General features: G+C 48.9%; 1 protein-coding gene across 1 annotated transcript in view; it reads right to left on the minus strand.

Moving 5' to 3' along the window:
* The window catches only part of MAEA (macrophage erythroblast attacher, E3 ubiquitin ligase), a 497,771-nt gene extending 477,278 nt beyond the window's left edge, over positions 1-20,493 (minus strand). Inside the window, exon 1 of the mRNA XM_086964234.1 lies at positions 20,295-20,493. Coding sequence (XP_086820360.1) covers positions 20,295-20,363 — 69 coding nt within the window. The 5' untranslated portion in view covers positions 20,364-20,493. The remainder of the gene's footprint in view (positions 1-20,294) is intronic.
* Positions 20,494-20,743: the final 250 nt, after the last annotated feature.

Consider the following 20,743-nt stretch of genomic DNA (forward strand, 5'->3'; position numbering starts at 1 on the left):
GCGAGTGCTTGTGTTCACGTGAACTGTTTGAAATCCACCCGATGGTTTGAGAACTTATTTTGCCCACTATAATTATCCCCTATCAATTCCTTGCGGAATGGGATAGGCGAGACCTAAAAATGGGGACTATTGTGGTCGTGGACCAGGACGCTGGCATCCCTGACTCCACTGCTGTATTTATTACTCTAGTTAGTATTATTATTATTATTAAAACAGTTTTGTATAGCGCGTGGTTACCCTGGAGCATCCCAGCACTTCACCAAACAGAGTAACAGATTAAGAGAGACAAAGGCACAGCGGTTTAACAAAAGAGAGAAGTTTTCAGTTGTTTACGAAAACGCAAAAGGCATGGCTCCGAGCGCAAGCCTAGGGGGAGTGAATTCCAGAGGGTTGCAACCTTTACGGAGAATCTTCTCCCTCCTGAGCGGGCCTTTTTGACCCTGGGGATCATGAGTAAGTGTTGTTGGTCTAAGCGTAGTGTTCTACTTGCCTTATATGGGGTAACCAGCTTCTGAAGGGCAGGAGGGCCTTTGCCTTGCAAGATTTTATGTGCAAGGCAGAGAGATTTAAATTTCACCCTTTCTCGCACTGGCAACCAATGCAGCGCCCTCAGTGCGGGTTTGGCCGATCATGACATAGGGATGTTGTGGAGCATTCGTGCCGCCGCATTCTGAACTTGCTGTAGTTTGTTCAGAGTGATCTCAGGGGCACCCAGATAGATTGCATTGCTGAAATCTAATCTAGACATAATCAGGCCCTGGATCAAAAGCTTCCGAGATAGAAACTGAAGCAGAGGCAGCACTTTGCGCACCGATCGGAGAAGGCCGAAACAGACACCAGCCAGTTTGGTAGCCTGGGTCCTGAAGGAAAGATCTTGCTCCAACCAAATACCAAGGCTCTTGATCTCAGCCCTGGGCTTGGGGCGGGGGGGGTCCCAGGCAGCTAGGCCAGGCAGACCGGGGGAGTGAGGGGCTTTTCATCCCCATCAGCATTATCCCGGTCTTTGAACCGTTAAGCTTAAGTGCTGATTCCCCCATCCAGGTGTGGACTTTGGATAGGCCGGAATGTAGCACCTGGGGATTTTCCGTGCCCTGGGAGAGGGCAAACACCAGCTGGGTGTCATCAGCATAGCTCATGATTTTGATGTTAAATGGAGCCACCACATCCTCCAAAGGAGCCATGTACACATTGAATAATGTGGTGCTCAGGGAGGAGCCCTGGGGCACTCCACAATGGAGGTGGGTGGATGCCGATCGTGCGCCCCCTTCCCAGACCTGAAAGGTCCGTTCGCTGAGGAATGACCTGAGCCATTTCAGCGCTGTCCCCCTCACTCCGGCATATGACAGTCGTTGAAGTAACACTCGATGGTTGACAGTGTCGAACGCTGCACTAAGGTCCAGGAGGATCACTGCCACTGATCCTCCTGAATCCAAAATGCAACGTGCCTCTTCCGCGACTGCCAGCAAGGCGGTGTCAGTGCCTTGACCCGGGCGGAAGCCTGTTTGGGAACTTCTCAGCACACCGTTGGACTCAAGGAAGTTGGATAGCTGGAAGATTACCAATTTTTCCGTGATTTTACTGAGTCCCGGAAGTAGCGAGATGGGCCTGTAGTTCGCCATGTCAAGGGGGTCTAGGCTAGGTTTTTTAGGAGGGCTTTTACTATTGCACCCTTCCAATTGGGTGGGACCACACCGGCACCTAACGAGGCATTGATTACCTTAGTGATAGGTTCCACAATGGAAGGGGCAACCAGTTTGAGAATCCTCATGGGGACTACGTCCCAGGGAGAGCCACTCTTAACGGACTCTAAGACTTTAAGAGCTTCGTCCTCAGTGACTGGTCCAAAAGACTCCAAGGTCTTCAGGGGTCTTCCCTCATCCTCGAAGGGCTCAGCTCCTATGTTAATTTGGGGCAGGGTAATCAAAGATTTTTCAATTTTAGTGTGGAAGTACTCTGCAAGATCATTGCATTTTCCTTCCAGATTATCCGTGGAGGCAGGTGGATTAGGGACCCTCAAAAGCTCCTTGACCACTAGAAATGTTTCTCTGGAGGAGTTGGAGGCATTGCTGATTCTCTCCTCCAAGAATTGGGTTTTGGCGCACCGGATGGTGAGCTTGTAATTCCTTATCGCCACTCGGTATTCGGTCTTACAAGCTACTTCCCAATTCTTCCTCCAGGCACGTTCTAGTTTTTTACAGACCCTCTGCATAGCCCTCAGCTCTGGCGTGTACCACGGAACGGAGCACGATCTTTTCTCCCTCCTTCCTGCCGATCTTACAGGGAGAACGGAGTTGAGTGTATTAGACATCCATCTGCAGAAATCTGCTTCCGCCAGTACTGGGTCCTTCGCTAGTGAAGGGCGTGAGGCCTCCAGACTGCGTGACAGGTTTTCCCAAGACAGCCTGGCCCTGGGTCTTTCAGGCGCACAGACACTAATGGAGGGGGTACTCTCCGGCTCGGTTTGCCAGGCAAAGGGGATCATAAAATGGTCCGTCCATGGAAGAGGGATCGGGGAGGCTGCTTTCATAGTGGTAATGTTAGTAAAAATAGGATCCAGTAGATGACCCTTATTATGGGTAGCCTCCAGGTTTATAAGGTTAACCTCACAGGTTTTCAAGTCACACTGAAGGGCTGTCGCCGACCGATCTTCCTGGTCGTCGAAATGAAGATTAAAGTCTCCCAAAGTAATGAAGTTTGTCGCAGAAGCGGCAAGAACCATTACCGTCTCCATACAAGAGCCGATGAAGTTACCATTACTTCCTGGGGGACGATAGACTAATAACCTAGACATCGCCACCGTAGGTGAGATTTGGAAGGAAAACTTACAGCTCTCACAATCCTCCACCTCACCTTTTTGGGCTCTGCATAGGTGCCCAGACTTCTACCTGGCTCATAAGGAGGTCTGGAGGGATCCCGTCGGGGGGCCGGAGCCTTGTTCCGTGTCAGCCCCTCAATGCCCGCCTTAATCTCTCCCAGGGAAAAAATAGTCTGAGTTGGGCTCGCATTTCCTATCTCTGCTGCGGTCAGATCGTCAGTACTACCATAATTACAGAGGCCTTGGAAGTGCTCAAACCAAGACTCTGGTAGGATGTGACATGCTAACTTGGGTTTGTTTGAGTCTTGGAAACAGGGGTCATTAATAGCTTTCCAGAAAGCGGTCGAGTCCTTTGACTCTGCCGCTTCTCTTAGGTTCTCCCATGCCTGATTCTGCAATAAGGTTTTGCGGCATTTTAGGGCCTTTTGTACCGCGCCCTACAGCAGGACACCTTCATCTTGTCTTTGGGGGTAGTTTTTAGGGCTGACTTCAGTTCCCTCAGGGCGATAGAGCATTGATGATCAAACCACCTGGGGGTGTCAAGATCCTTTTTCGTCTTTCTGCTCCTAAGCAAGCCATCAATTTGTTGAGTGATACCCTCAAATGCTTTAATCAAGTCTACCCCCTCCACTGCTAGATCTAGACACTTCCAAACCTGATTTTCACTCTGTGCCAGTAATGCTCTCTAAAATGCTTCGCCATCGATATTAACCCATCTTAGTCTCCTACCCTGATCAGTAGCTTTGATTGAGCCACCGGACTCCCTTTGGCAAGATGGTTGGTGTCCCTAATGGCAAGACCAGGGGATTATGATCACTAAAAATACTGGCCTCTATATTAAAACTTGTAATCCAGCACTTTAACGTGTTGGTTACAAAAATAAAATCAATAAAAGTGTCCCTTCCCCTACCTTTAAAGGTTGGGTTAACCGGTCTATTCTTCCCTACTCTGATCAGATCCATAGTATGTGTAAGGACCTTACATAACTTCCTTACCTCCTTTGAATGTTCCAAGAGCCAACCCACTGCCACTGGGCAAGAGGACCATTCCCCCCTGCTGATTTTCAGGAAGGGGCACGGATGGCAGTTGAAGTCGCCCACTAATATAAACTGAGAACTCATTGCCCCTTGCTCTTGTATTCCTGCCAGCCAGTCTTCCAGTTCGGTCAGTCTTATTAGGGTCTGTCCCACTGTAATGGCATTATAAAAGTTAATGAAAATTAGTTTTAGGCCCTTGTTACGATACCTGGTCCTTTGCATGAAATCCGAGTCCCAGCCCAGGTCCTCCCATCTTCCTTGTAGTCTCAAATCCACATAAGTGATCAGACCACCCTTAGCTCGCCCGAGGCTACCTTGCGTGCAGGAACAAAAAACATTTTGTATCCTTCTAGGGCAGGTAGACAGCTTTTTACCTCCCACGTTTCCTGTAGGCAAAAGATGTGAGATTTCTTTATGTAGGCTAGCCAGTCATGTTTTTTTTATTTTGGAGGACAATCCCGCTATGTTCCAGGAGATTATCTTGATTTCTCTAGGTGTTGGGCTGTCTGGGCTTTCAGGTCTGGGACCGGTGTGCGGTCTGGGTGACTCACCGGGTTTTCGGGAATTTCCCACTGGGCCCGCCCCGCTGTAATCTCCATATCCAGTGAGAGGAATGGGATCGCTTAGCTTTGTCATCCCTGTCCCTCCTGAGTCTCCTTTGGGGAGCAGACCCTCCCGTGTAAAACCATTCTCAAGTGGCAACCCGCAAGTCAGTCAATCCATTTCATTTAGTGCTGAAAGACTGTGAAGAGGTGCGTACCGGTTAGTTAGCGGGACTATCCGACCCTCCCAGTCTAGTCCAGCTAAATTCCGCCTATAGTCATCTTGGTTTTTCACACGCATCATGTCCCTGTAGAAAAACCCAAGGGGAGCATTCTGATACTTGACTCACCTTCAGCCGGATATGGTTCCTTGGGTTGGGTAGAAAGAAGGTCTCTTGCCAGCTCTGGATACCTTAAGTTTAAAATCACACAGTCTCCTGGAAAACTCTTCCTGCTATTTCCAATCCAGGACACCCTCCTAGCCATGAGAATGTGCCTGTGATGTGATATGGTAAAGCTTGCATTGTTAACCAACCAATGGGCAGCCTTGTTAATCAGGGTTCTCGGGTTTCTTCTCTGTCATCACTGCAGGCCGGGACCCCTATCTAGACCACTGTGTAAGGGCATGATGCCGGTGGTATGTCTAAGATCGGCACGCCCCGGTTGCTCAGTACATGGTCGGCTGATATTGGCTCTGTGTCCTTAAGTATGGCCACTCTTCCCACAGAGTGTTGAGGGGCTATAATAAGGTTAGGCCTATAAGATGGCCAGACACTAGTTGGACCTTGGGCATTTCCATTATTGGTTCCCGCCGCTGGTCCCTCGTTTACGACCTCATTTGCACCTTCAGTCTGTCCAAAGTCGTGGTTCCCTCCCACTGTTCCCTCATTACTTGGGGCTGACTTGGGGCGTGGTGCAGCCTCTAATACCCCCACCCTAAGCCCCATGGTTGTGGAAGAAACAGTGCTGCCCTGTGCAAGTAACAGGGAAAGTTTCCCTTCTATCACGTTAATTTTCTCATACACAGGCCCCAAATGGGTGATTAGCATTGACTCCAACTTTGACCACAATACATTTTCCACTCCCTGATTCAGCTCCGCCTTTCCCGCAATTTTGACACTGAGTTGGCTGCAGGCCCCCCTACTTCTTTAACCCTACTCGTTTTTACCACACCTCTCTGTTTTGGTTTGGGTCTCGACACATGCTGCCCCCCCCTACACCCTAGTTCGATTACCTGGAGCCATAGAGTCAGCTAGAGGCGAGGCCATGGATGCAGTACCCGTGACTTTTAGGGCCCTTTTAGATCGTGTAACCACCTCCCCGCATACCCTTGGCGTGGTTCCGCCTGATGGATCCACAACTAGTGCCAGCTCTCCTTCCCCCACTATTACCCCATCAGGTAACAGAGATTAGGTCGGGATGCCCCTCTGTCTCTTCTATGGGGATCTGTGACTGGCTTAGATCAGCGGTTGACAAATCAATGGGTTGTGTTGACAAGCCCGCCCCCTGTGACAAAGGGGTGGCATGAACTAAGGCCTTTGTACTGTTGCTGGGGGTTAGATTTGGTTGACCTGAGGGAATCCCAGTATTGGGAGATTTACACATGGCTACAGTTCCCATGGAGGATCGCTTATGTTCTAAAATTGTGTCCAGCGATAGTCTCTTCTCTGTCAACTGAATTTCATGAATTACCAACGACTCCGCTCTTGTGAGAAAAGCATCAAGGGTCCCCTTTACCCCGCCCCCCACCACAGAGGTCATGGCCTTGCGCTTGCTCATTCTGGGGAATGTGAGAATAAAAACTTGTTTTAAACTTATATTACACGGGACAAAAGTAAAACAGAATCAGTGGAAAAAACAACGAGGGTCAGTACCTTAATGTGGTTCTGTCCCTTAGTCCCTGGGATGTCCTATGTCCTTAGAATCAAGAAGCGGCCCTCCTGCCACTGGGTACTGGGATGCGGAACAGCTATTCAGTGTTCATGAACCAGTCTGCGAAGCTTCTTCCCTGTATCTTCCGATGCAACAGTGATGTGGGGCTCCAGCTGCAATCGCAAGGGGGGTGGCCCAGCCCAGCCTCTTCCGGCCTCTAACAGGCGCAGACGGGCAGTGCTCGGGCACAACCACGCGCGTCCCGCGCTGCGGAAGCCCTGTGATGATTTTAAGCGCCTCCTGGCGCGCTTAGCATGGCATAGGGGGCGTGAGCGGCGTTTCCTGTCGCTGCCGCAAGTGATGCTGGGATCTGTGGTCCCGCCCGGCTGGCGATGTCCGATCCCGCCCGGGACTGTCGCAACAGGCTTCCAAACTGACTCGTCTGGCGGTGGGCGGCAAGAGTCAGCAACTATGAAAGAACAGTCTGCCAGGTAGTAAAGGGACTCTAGTATTTTTTTTTATGTATATATTAAAACAATAAACTGTTGATGAGCTTATCTTTAAATTAGAAAGACAGCGGCGCCACGTGGCAGACTGTTACAAGCCCGGTGTTGACCATAACATGCTGGTGCTGAACACAGGAAGCCACCGGCTCAAATTAACACTGCTCCTTGCCGAAATTGGCTTCAGAACCTGTCACAACTGGGAACTCACTCATCCTGGTCAATCATGCAAAGTCATAAGTTTCACTACAGAAACTGTGTCTGTGCTGCGGATCAATATCATTGTGGACACGTGTACCACTCAATGCCACACACATCCAGGATATGTAGGATAAGGGTTTCCTTTCCCACCGGTGTAGAAATTAGCAAGGGAGGCTTTGGAGAAGAGGGAGATGTCAGGCGAGGGCTATTCCCATTTTGCAGATAGAGATAGAGATGGCATCCGGGGAGAGGTGCATATCTAGCAGAAAGCGCAGGAAGTAAGTACTCCCTGATATGTGGATCACATTTGACAGAGGTCACTTCAGAGGTACCAGGGGCAAAGAGTACAAATAATGGATACTGTAGCATTGGCTGTTAACATCTCCTGTTTGCACCGAGCCATTCCTCTTCTTGTTTTTCCCATTCCTCTCAGCACTTGGTTACAGGATGCTGTTATTAATTTGTTATTACAACATCTCAATCAGCCGCATGTTCCCTGCAGTCTTTGCGGAAACCTGGTCGGATTGCAGGTCTTCCCATGTTCATCAGTGCAGTGTCCATGAATACTGCTGAGCTGCATCTTTTGTTATTTGAATATTGCACCTTCTATAAATAATAATGTGGCTCTGTGTTCCTTGATGGCAGGAAGAAACATTGATCAGCGATTGTTTTTAAAATATTGTTCAACGGTCTGAGGCAGATGACTTCCCTCTACTCCATTCTTTCTCCTTCCTTTCCTATTTTCCCCAAACGTCTTCACTCTGAGCTGTTAAACCTTCAAACTCAAGGTAGTGATTCTGAGAAGGTGAAAGGTTCTGTATGAGTTGGTATGTTAAGTTTTAGACTTCCTGATTCTCGATAAGTGTTTTGCATATGTTACACAAGGGATTGCATAGAAAAATACACAGCTATCTTACCGAACTCTGGTTAGAGCCAAAAGTGGCAAACTTGCGATGTCAGTCTAGGTGATCAAATGAGTCAAATGCAGCAGAAACGTCATAAGGTACCGGCATACTGAAAGAGCACTATTAACCCACTGCACACACATCAGGCGATGGATGATATGATGCCTAGGGTGCTGTTGCTTTGTCAGAATCTGAAATTAATTCATGCAAGGAATACGGAGTGAGAACTGATTTGTCATTTTGCGTTGAATTTCCGCTGAATGACTGTGGACAAGGGTAGCATACTGGATAGGTGGGCAAGGGTAGCATACTGGATAGGTGGTGGGTAAGAGTCCATTTAAGATCAAACAAAGAATTCTTAATTATGGGAGATTCATTGTCAGCGGAGTCTACACATAAAGTGAAACTTACATTTCTGCCAGAATTCAGACAACTAGCCAAGAAGACTTTCTCCTCTGTGGCTGTAGACATTTGCTTGAACCTCCGTACACCCCTACAAATAAAGGGGAATATTGTCCACAGCTCAAAAGCACAAATTGAGGCCTTCATTGTGAGCAGTTCACTGCTTACTAGTCAATGTGTAATTTCCTGTTTGCCCACAAACTTTGATTCCGAGTTGTGGTGTCATTATTGCTTGCGGTTATTACTGTACATGCACAATTTTACCCACACACATTTTGCCAGGAAAAGTCTGGTGAAATACATTGGAGGTAATTCTAGATAAAAAGGCAGAACATGCACTAATTTTTGTGGCAAACACAATTTCCACACATTAAATCTCATTTAGACATGCTGAGCTCGTTTGAAAAGTGGAGAGTGTGTGCTCCATGAGGGATCACAAATATGCTCGTTAGGATTAATATCCGTTCTTTCAAGTCGTCATACAGAGGACAAAACTATTTCCGGTTGCAGTGTAACATCTTTATTGTTTTTTAGTGGAACATGGACAGCCGACACGTGTTTCGCCCCCTCTTGGCGAATTACGCCGGGGCTTTCTCAAGGCTATTTTCACATATATAGTTAGTTGCTAAGAAGGAAGACGCATATGGCCGATTTTAACTTGTGATGGCAGAACTCACAGAAGAACTCTTGCTCCTCGAGTATTGAACTTTCTGTATCTTGGATATTGCCACAATTGGAAACAGTAATAATATACGCTATATATGTGAAAATAGCCTTGAGAAAGCCCCGGCGCAATTCGCCAAGAGGGGGCGAAACACGTGTCGGCTGTCCATGTTCCACTAAAACACAATAAAGATGTTACACTGCAACCTGAAATAGTTTTGTCCTCTGTATGACGACTTGAAAGAACGGTAATTAATCCTAACAAGCATATTTGTGATCCCTCATGGAGTACACACTCTCCACTTTTCAAACTTGCATTCCTGTATGAAGCCCAAGAGGTCCAGAGCTTCGAGTGTGTCTCCATTCACTTACAAAAGTAGCTTATCAAAGCGCTGTTTAAGCCTTGGAATCCTTGGACCTTTCCTACCTTGCCTGTAACATGCTGAGCTCGTCTTAAGTAGAAAATACTTCTCCCTTTATTAACAGCGCCCTGTGTTACTGGTAATTAACAGGTTCGGTAATTGCTACCAAAATACTGTACTGCTTGGAATGAGGTGTTTGGAGGGCTCGGCTGAGACATTATAGGTAAGGGGGAAAGACAAACGAGATTCGCAATCTGCAGAAGGAAGTGCTCATACTTTGAATGTTTACATTCATAACTCAAACGACTCATTTAGCACGGGCCAGAAGAGCTTCTTGAACAGTCCTAGAGGACACATCACAAGTTCAAGACACGCCCTTCAGTACAGGTCTGTGATGGCGGCTTTCAGCTCAAAACAAGAACCTAATGCAAGCTGCCAGAGCACTGAATCCACTGGGAAACATTTCACTCTTATTCCAATCCAACCTCCTGTGGTATGTAATCAATAATCTCTAGTTCCTCAGATCAAAGCACTGCCTCTATAAATATTTTATCCAAACGCATATAAGCCAGATCATCTTTTGTGTTCCAGTTAATAGTTACTAAACATTAAACTTGCATGTCCGTAGAACAAATATGTTTTGCTTCGTCTAAATTACGCGGAACACAACCTTGCTCTTAGCCGGGGTGCAGGCAAAAACATACAAGCTCTCATGCGGCAGCAGGGGGGTGGAGAGGTGGGGCCTGCGCGATCCACTTGCGGGAGCAATAATTGCTACCATATGGTGGCGCTCGCTCCCACAAGTGAATCTCCTGACGTGCACGCGTTGCCATTGAAGGCAATGGAACGCGTGCATGCGCTTGACTGAAAAGCCTAAGCGATCGCAAAACGTCTTTTTGCTTTTGCAGGCGAGACCTAAAAAGGAGGGAAAGATTGGAAAGAAAGGGAGTAGCCATTTTGAACAGTCTGCATGACCCATTTGTCCGATATTATGGACTGCCAGTGGAGGAGGTGATGTTGCATTTTCATTCCAACTGGGCACCTATGGTCTTGCAAAGCCACACTAGGACGACGTAGAGGCTGCAGCTACTAGGGAGTTGGTGGCAATGACTTCTGGCTACCATTCCCATGCAACTTGAATGCACTACGCCCAAATCGTCGCACAACTTGGGAAGCTTACGCAGGACGGTGGCTAGGGTATGGCTGGCACAGTTGAAAGTAGCTTCCATAATCACGAAAGGCAGACTGGGTGCAAGGTGTCACTGAGAGGCCCAAGGATTTAGCCATAGCCCGAGATTCCTTGAAGCGCTTCAGCTCTGAATCTTCCTTCTCTCCAAAAAGAGGAGTCCCATCGAAGAGCATGTCTATGAGGTTAGTAAGGACATTTGCCAAAAAGCCAGATGTTCTCAGCCAGGCATGGTGCTGCAAGGCCACCATCAACAAAACGGCTATAACCCAGCTAGTCAGTCATGTTCAGACCACAACTAATAGTTAACTTTGCTGCATATCTCTAGGCTCTCATTGCTTGGGAGATGATGGCCTGGGCCTTCTACAGGACCTGTGGCAGCACTTGCACAACCATTTCACAAACGGTATGGAAGAAACAGCCCAAAAAGGCATGGGGTGTTCATTGACTGCAATGCTAGGCTGGTGGAAGAACAGATCTTCTTACCAAGTTCACCCAGCCTCTTGGATTCCCTGTCAGGGAGAGCAGCAGGAAATGCACCCTGGAAGTCGAGGCTTGGACTACCCTCAGGAGTGGGGTGCTGGCTGAGAAAACCAAGACTGCCAGGGCAAGGATAAAGGCAGCGTGCTATTGTCCTGATCACAGGAGTCCTTGTGCTAGGCATGAACCAAGTGCCTAGTAAGTTGGGTTGCAGCCATGGCACACAGGGCTATGTGTCATGTCGACTCTTCACTTTTCTCAGCACCAAAACACTCTGCCTTCAATGGCAGTGAATACAGGCCCTCTAAGGGTGGCACAATGGGTGCTGCTACCCTTAGAGGCCTTCCTTGGTCACAGTGTCCTTGTAAAAGGTACCATGGATACAACGGGTAACAAGGGGCTTATATGTTGCTGAAGCTATGCCAATGTGAGGACAGAATACAGCTTTGGGAAAGAACATAGGCCCTGGAAACCTGATTGTTAAGAGACCAAGGGCACACCAACTCAAAAGTGAATCATGCGTCAGGCAAAAAAGGGGATGGGGCTTAACAATGCAAAAAGGGGCACTTTCCTACACTTACCCTGTGTTAGAAGGGACATTATTAATGCATCTTTGGTTGATGGAGGTAATAAGTCGAATTTGACACTGCCATCGGGCTGGGAGGATGCCGTTTCTAGCGCCCCTAGCACGATCCAAATGGGCTCCAAGTGGTTTTCCGTTTTCTTCTCCCATCACTCGATCCGGGGACCAGAAAAGAGGCCAGAGTCCACCAGCCAATCCCATGCATCTTGTCGTGTATCAAAGAATCTTGTTTTTACAGCAGTCACTAAACACAACCTCGCTGGGAAGAGCAAGGGATACTTCAAATCTAGTGCTCAAAGTTGCTGTTTTACTGCCAAAAAAGATCTCTGTTGGCATTGCATCTCCACGGTATAGTCCGGAAAGAACCTTACACGTTAGTTTTCTTTCCCGACATCCTGAAATGTCCTGGCTTCTCGCAGTTTGGAGTTTCTATAGTGAAAATGCAATACCTTAAAGATGAACGGCCGGGGGCTGGAGTCTGGGGCTGTTCGTCGTGAGGGAATGTGATGTGCCCTCTCAATGGTGAGGTGAGACAACAGGAAGGACTTCAGCAGTAGTTCTTTGATCCATCGTTCAATAAATGCGACCGCATCTTAACCCTGTGCCCCCTCCAGGAGACAAATAAGGTGGACTTGATGCACATAGTTCAACCTTCTGCATCCTCTACCCTGGACTCTGGGCGCTGGATCCTAATGTCAAGTTCTTGTAGTTGCAGCTCCAGCAATTTAGTGGCGGTTTGGACCTCTGAGAGAGCCTGTTCCATGGCTGTTATTCGCTCAGCTAGTTTTCTGTGATCTGAGTGAAGTAGTGCGAGATCTGCCACCACATTATCTATTTGGATTCTAGGGATACACGGGACGCTTTATTGCAGCCAGTACTGCATTAAATCTGCACCCAGAAGGAGAAGGCTGGCTCAAGGAGTCCAGTTGATCAAATTCTGCAGTTGATGATGAACGTGAAGAGGCCCTGGAGTTGGTATTGCGAGAGCTGTCCATCTCTGCGGCACTTCTATAACTCTGCACGATGAGGCGTGAAACAAGTTCGCCGGTACAAGCAGCAAGTAGGGTGGGACCGGTATGTAACAGTGTGTAGATATGTTTATGGTGGCACAACAGCGGGTCGTGGCGCAACACAGTGCGTGCAACCATAGGTTTCAAAGTGCACAACAATGAAATTGTAGCATCCAGAGAGAAAGAAGCTATCGGGAGTGAAGGTAGAGCACTGCAGTAACGCTGTAAGACGAGAGAATCAGAGGACTACAGGTAGTGCCAGTCAGGAAAAGCCAAAACACAGCAACGAGATCAGACTAGGGCACCAAGTGTGGACAGTTAAGCTAATCCATGACAGGCAGGCTCCCTCCCTCCCCATTGCCCTATGCTTCATGGCACCCAGCACCCCTTGGTGTGGTATGTGATTATTACATCTAATCCTAGTTTCTGTAAACACTTGTAATGTACAAAATGTTAATGAACAGGTATTAAAATGGAAACCGATCTTCTGGCTCAGGTCCATAGAATGAAACCCACACCCAGGGGCCTGTAATGAAGACCAAGATACTAAACAAAGTGCAGTCAAAATTGCAATCCAGAGCCAACTTGTGTTCAGAATCTGCTATTTAAAGTAATGTAAGCAATGACAAAGCCAATAGGTCAACTCATCAAATCCACAAGGAAGAAATCCCTCTAAGACAGAATCCTCACCAATGCACACAATACCAAAGAACTCTTCTCCATCATCAAGGAATTCATCAAACCCTGCAGCGAAACAGACGTCCCACCCTTCCAAGACCTCTGCAACAGACTCAGCACCTTCTTCCACCACAAGATAAGGATGACCTATGCCAACCAAGACCACCAACTCACTGCTCCAGTTCTCCCTCATGCAATGCCATCCAGACCATGCTCAAATGGATCCCGCTCACGAAAGAAAACACCCTGAAGACCATGAAAAGCATCCACTCCGGAGCACCCTCAGACCCTTGCCCACACCATATATTCCACAGATTCGCCTCTGCCATTGCACCCAAACTACGCCCGAAAATCAGCTGCTCCTTCGAGACCGCCACCATCCCTGGTGACAGGAAACACGCCGAAGTCAACCCCCTCCTGAAGAAACCCTCCTCGGACCAGACGGACCTCATCAACTTCAGGTCCATCTCACTGCTTTCCTTCGCAACCAAGGTCATCGAAAAGGCAGTCAGCATTCAGCTAGCAGACTTCATCGAAGCTAACAGCATCCTGGACAGTTCCCAATCTAGATTCCGAAGCAAACACAGAACCGAGACAGAAGACATCCGCTTCCTCCTCCACCAGGGAAAAACGGCAGTATGAGGATACTCCTGGATCTCACTGCTAAATTCAACACTGTCTCCCACTGCACCCTAACCACCAGACTCCACGACGACGGCATCTGTGGCAAGGTCCTCGACTGGATCCACTTCTTCCTCACTGGCAGACCTCAGCTGGTCTGACTCCCTCCCTACCCCTCGGAACTGACAGGGATCAACTGTGGAGTACACCAGGGCTCCTTCCTCAGCCCCACCCTTTTCAACATCTACATGGCCCCCTAATAACCATCGTCAGGAACCAAAAGCTCAACATTGTCTCATTCGCCGACACCCAGCTGATCCTCTACCTCACCAAGGAACCCAAAAATCACCAGACACAACTTCCAATAAAGGATGAAAGCCGTTGCCACCTGGATGAAGAACAGCTGCCTGAAATTCAACTCAGTAAAGACAGAAGTCCTCATCCTTGGCTCCACCCTCTCCACATGGACCGACTTCTGGTGGCCCTCCCACCCTCAGAAATCCCCCCCCACCCCGACAAACCACTAACGAAACCTCAGCATCATACTAGACTCATCACTCACAATGAACCGCCATATCAACGCTGTCTCCTCGACCTGCTTCAACACCCTCTGCATACTTCGAAAGACCTTTAGATGGTTCCTAAAGGAATCCAGAAAAACAAAACTGTCATGCACACCCAGTCAGATCCGGTCGCTCCACCCGCTCCTGGCCGTCATCGGACCTCATCCTCACTCTGTGCCCTGCCAGCCTGTGCCCCGACCTCGCTTTGCACTGTAACTGTTGCCCTGTTGGTATCGTACTGTAACTGCTGCCCTGTTGGTATCGTATTTGCTACCTGCCTTGTCGGTATCGTATTTGCTGCCTTTTTTCAGTATCTGTGCCAGCCTAGCTCTGCATTGCTTCTGCTGCTGAGATCGTATTTGCTGCCTTTATTAAACATTTGTGCCAGCCTGTGCCCCGATCTCGCCCTGCATTGCCTTTTGCTGTTGTTTGATGCCATTTGGTGTCCCAGCCCTTCTCTCCTCTTCGCCGCTGCTCCCCCGCGGCCCCACCCCCGCTCCCTACAGCATCCACAAGAGATCCCTTCCCCAAGCGCCACCCCGCTCCCGCCTCCCAGCTGCTCCTCCCTCGCTCCGCCCCCATCCATTCTCCACTTATGACAGATGTACTTGCGCGCAGCGAATGCGCCCTATGCGCGCCGAAGGCGCGCCAATGGTAAGCCCGTCTACGCCCGTCCGCGCCTGGACCGCGCCCAGCGCCATACCCCTTGGCCCCCGCAAACTGCACTCCACCTGCCTAACGTACGACGCCGCAAGCCTCTTTGCACTCAACATCGGCCGTCTCCCCGAAAGGACCGCATCAACCAGACAGGAGGAGGCATCGCCATCGTCCACAAGAACACCATCCGCATCACGACCAGCTCCGACGACACCCTCACAGCCACCGAACACCTCCACTTCCAGATTCACACCGACCCCAAGACCGCACTTAGAGCACCCTCATCTACAGACCACCAGGACCCCGCACACAATTCAGCGAAGACATCACTGACTTCATCAGCCCACACGCCCTCCCCTCCGAAGACTACATTCTACTAGGGGACCTCAACTTCCACCTAGAAAAGAACAACGACAGCAACACCACCACCCTTCTGGACAACCTCGCCAATCTCGGACTCAAACAACTGATAAACACCCCCACCCACTACGCCGGACACACGCTCGACCCAATCTTCTCCTCCAGCAAGCACGTCTCCTTCAATCACGCCACAGGACTCCACTGGACGGAACACAGCTGCGTTCACTTCAGCTTCAGAAAGACCACAACCCACCACCACCCACAACAAGTCCCCCGCAGATACTGGAACAAACTTACCACCGACCAGCTCACCACATCGCTAAGGCATTACCCTTCCCGCCAATTCATCCGACCCAAATCAAGCAGCCAGCAATCTAGCACAATGGATCACCCACTGCGCTGACGAATTAGCACCCTTGAAAAAAGCAACACAACATGCCAGGTAGCAAAAAAGCCTCCTGGTTCAATGATGACCTCAAGAACTCCAAAAAGAACTGCCGCACCCTCGAGAAAGCCTGGCGAAAAAACCCAACCACAGACAACATGACCGCCCTCAAGGACGCCACCCGCAAACACCACCAGCTATTCCGATCCACCAAGAAATCAGCATTCAAGGATCAACTCGACAACAACGCCCACAACAGCAAGGAACTCTTCAGCATCGTCAAAGAGCTTACCAATCCCAGCGCCGACACCAATGACATCACTCCCTCTCAAGGCCTCTGCGACTCTCTAGCCTCGTTCTTCCACAGAAAAATCGCTGACATACATAACAGCTTCGGCGACCAGTCCACTCCCCTTACCACCGAACTGAAGCACCCCACCACAACCCTTTGCGCCTGGAACCCGATCAGCACCGAAGACACCATCCGCTTGATGAACTCCATTCACTCCGGATCACCAACCGACCCATGCCCCCACCACATCTTCAACAAGGCCGACTCCATCATCGCACCCCAACTCCGGGATATCATCAACTGCTCCCTCAACACCGCTACCTTCCCGGAAAGCTGGAAACATGCCGAACTCAGTGCCCTCCTGAAGAAACCAACAGCAGACCCAACTAAACTTAAGAACTACCGCCCCATCTCGCACCTCCCTTTCCCTGCCAAAGTCATAGAGAAGGCCGTCAACAGTCAGCTCGCCGCCTTCCTCGAGTCCAACGACTCCCTCGACCCCTCACAGTCCGGCTTCCGAGCCAAACACAGCACCAAGACCGCCCTCATCGCAGCCACAGACGACATCCGAGGAAACAGCTGCCCTTATCCTCCTGGACCTCTCCGCAGCGTTTGACACGGTCTGTCATAACACCCTTGTACAACGCCTCAGCAACGTCGGGTTACAAGGAAAAGCATTGGATTGGATCATATTGTTCCTCGCCGGAAGAACCCAGAGAGTCCGCCTCCCTCCCTTTCAGATCAGAGGCCACCGAAGTCATCTGCGGCGTACCACAAGGATCATCGCTCAGCCCCACCCTCTTCAACGTCTACATGAGCCCCCTTGCATCCATCGCACACCAACACAACCTCAACTTCATCTCCTACGCTGACGACACACAGCTGATCTCCCTCACCAAAGACCCAAACACCGCCAAAACCAACCTACACGAAGGGATGAAAGACGTAGCCGAATGGATGAAGAACAGCCGTTTAAAACTGAACTCAGACAAGACGGAAGTCCTCATCCTAGGATCATCCCCCTCTGCATGGGACAACTCATGGTGGCCACCGGCCCTAGGCAGCGCGCCCAAACCAACAAACCATGCTCGCAACCTGGAATTCATTCTAGACTCCTCCCTCTCGATGACCAGGCAAGTCAACGCCATCTCATCATCATGCTTTAACATCTTACGTATGCTCAAAAAGATCTTCCGATGGATCCCCACCGAAACAAGAAAGACGGTCACCCAAGCACTTGTCACAAGCAGACTGGACTACGGAAACACCCTCTACGCCAGAACCACAGCCAAATTACAGAAAAAACTCCAGCGCATTCAGAACGCCTCCGCCAGACTCATCCTAGACTTACCCCGCCACAATCACATATCCGATCACCTGAGAGACCTTCATTGGCTCCCCGTAAACAAGAGAATAACGTTCCGTCTCCTCACCCACGCGCACAAAGCCCTCTACAACCTAGGACCCAAATACCTCAACACGCGCATAACCTTTTACACCCCCACCCGCCAACTACGATCGTCCAATCAAGCCCTCGCCGCGATTCCACGCATCCGAAGAACCACCATGGGAGGAAGATCTTTCTCCTACTTAGCGGTCAAAACCTCGAACTCTCTCCCCACCCACCCCCGCCTTACACAGAACCACCTCTCCTTCAGAAAACAACTAAAAACTTGGCTATTTGATAAGTAACGACCCCCCCCCCCTCAAGCACCTTGAGACCCTCCGGGAGAGTAGTGCGCTATACAAATCTTAACTTGACTTGACTTGATTTATCAGCAGCAGCCTGGACTACGGCAACGCTCTCTATGCCTGAATCAATAAGAAACTCCTTCGCAAGCTCCAGACTGTCCAGAACGCCAAAGTCAGACTGATCCTCAACACCCCCAGTCACATCACCCAACACCAATGGATCTCCACAGGCTTCCAGTCAAAAGAAGAATAACCTTCAAACTCCTCACTCACGCATACAAGGCCCTTCACAAAACCAGACACGCATACCTGAACAGCCGCCTCTCCTTCCAGGCACCCAAAAGACACCTCTGATCAGCACTGCTTTCACTGGCCACCGTCCCACGTATCAGCCAGACTAGAACGAGAGGAAAGTATTTCTCCTACCTCGCAGCCAAAGCCTGGAACACCATCCCCCTCCGCCAATCTCCCACATTGACCCACTTCAGAAAGGACCTCAAGACCTGGCTTTTTGGGTGTCGCCAGCATTCAACGGAGCTTTCCCCCAGCGCCATGAGACCCTCACGGGTGAGTAGGTGTGCTTTACTAACCTTGATTGATTGATTGATAGGTCCTGCCTGTATGAAACTAATTCTCAGCTGGTTGGTAAAGCTCGTTTGCAAAGCACAAAAGTAAAAGATAAATATTTTAAAACACTGAGCACATTTTAAGGCATCCTGACAAGTGAATTCAATATTTGTAATCTTTATACATGAGATGGTTACTTTTTCGAGTTTTATGGAGGAAATTCCGACAAGAATTTAAAAAGCCTGTTGCACATGAGCCAATTTAAAAATATCACAGAGGGTTAGTTGCAGGTATAAAAGAACATAAGAATCTGACAAAGTGTCAGAATTTAAAGGAAATCGCTTGCAATCTACTCTCCACATGACTCACAACTGCTTCAGATATTTGGCAGCACCATATTTATGAGCATCCAAGAGAAGACACTTCTGAGAAGACACTTTATTCTAATCACCCAAACGCAGGCTGAGTGAGTGCAGCAGCCTACACTGGCAGCTTCATTAATGCTGCCCAACTGCCCCATGGCTTGAGCTTTCATGAAACACGGGAAGGGGAGGTGATAAAGAAAACCAACCTAGGATAGTCTACTCTTCAGTGAAATCTTGCAAAAATAAAACTGTACTTGTCCTTTAGAACTGAGCTATGAAAGGTAGCAAGCAATGGAGAGAGAGCAATGGGGGGGGGAGGGGATGAGCAGGGAAGTGGCACTTAGTGGAGACAGCAGGAAAGCACATGGACTCTCATAGAGCACTCAGAGGAAAAGTAAAAAGTAGTTCCCTGATGTGAGCCATGGGAGGATACAAGTCATTCACTCATAACGATGGAAGAGATTTGTTCCAGGACAGTGACAAACACAAGAGGACTTGACAAAAAAAGTAAACAAATGATAATAATGTAGCTAACCCAAACCCCGCTCTAGACATTGTCCTGTACACAATAGATTTTTTTTTACAACAAACAGGTACTGAAGGCGAGATCAAATAAGGTACTGCAACAAGATAACATATGCTCTTCGGTGTTAAAGTCTGTGGGTCTGCAATCGAGGTAAGGACACACTGGACCCAAGGACCATACGAAACAATTGCTCGGTGACTCAATGTATCTATTGCAGAGATCGACATGTAAACTTCGGGTTAAAGCCTCAACTCTAGTTGCAGCAGACTAAGCCTTTAATTAAGAAACATCACGATTAGCCACCAAAAACTACACCATGTCGGCAGAAAAGAGTGTCATCCGCGAATCCGAAAAATCAACATACAAATCATGGGTTTGGAAACAATTCGTGTCACTGAACTTGTAGGTACGGGTGAATGTGGCCATCTCACAGCCATCGGGACTGTAAAACAAACGGCAACTGCAACCTATAATCAAAACCAAGGAGGTCTCGCAGTCAGCAAACCTGACATTCAATTCCATAAGACACATTTTTCGTTTGTCACTGGGTGACAAGCCACGCTATTGCTGCCCCTGTTTACTGTTAAAGCCTGCCTTACTGCATGTGAATAGAGTCTTTTTTTGATAAAGACAGACATACAAACTGACAGCTACCAATACCGGTATAGTGAGAAGATAGCCTAATTTAGAGGTGGCTACACCATCAGCAGACGAGTGTATGTGCGACACTGAAGAATGTGATGGAATTACAATCGCCATATCAAGTCGGAATGCACTACCTATCTGCTATGAACGGAGTAACCTCGCAAAATCCAATTTTAGATGCCCACATGGGCGAAGGGCAAGATATAACATGAAGACATTCTGATTCCAGCCACGAACCCCTCATTTGGAAAAGGTTTCAACATAAAATGGAGCCGTTTACCCAATACCGGCTTGTTTTGGGGATACCTCTGTGTCAAGTACTGAGTGGAGAACTATGTGGAAGGAGGCCATGGAACGACAGGGGAGAACACATTTGACACACCTTGAGAGTAGGGTACTCCTGCACCTTCAGAGCCATTGAAAGCTGAGCAGCTGATTCCTGCACCGCCATCTTGGAATGGGAACAAGAAGCCTGGTTGTGACTAGTCTCCAGCACGAGAAACGCCCTGACGAAGTCTGTCACGTGACGGGTACGTTTGAACTGAAACCGCACCTGCGCACTTTCTCTGTTCGCGCACGCCTTTCTTTCCAACTGTAAGCTTCCCGAACAGACTGGTACTTCGCTACGCTCTACCTCCCATTGGTAAATGCTTCGTTAAGGGGCGGGTTCAGAAATTCACAATACCGGGGACAACAATAGAGAGTAGAAAATTGCGTTGTGAGTTTGACTGGGGAGTGAGTCTTTTCTGAAGCGGCGCGTGAGATATCGAGATCTGGTGCCGAATTGCGAGAGGTGGTTCTCTGTTGGTTCCTACGAGGGCGTAAGAGAAT

Source organism: Lissotriton vulgaris, chromosome 3_2, assembly GCF_964263255.1.
Source record: "Lissotriton vulgaris chromosome 3_2, aLisVul1.2, whole genome shotgun sequence".
NCBI lineage: Eukaryota > Metazoa > Chordata > Amphibia > Caudata > Salamandridae > Lissotriton > Lissotriton vulgaris.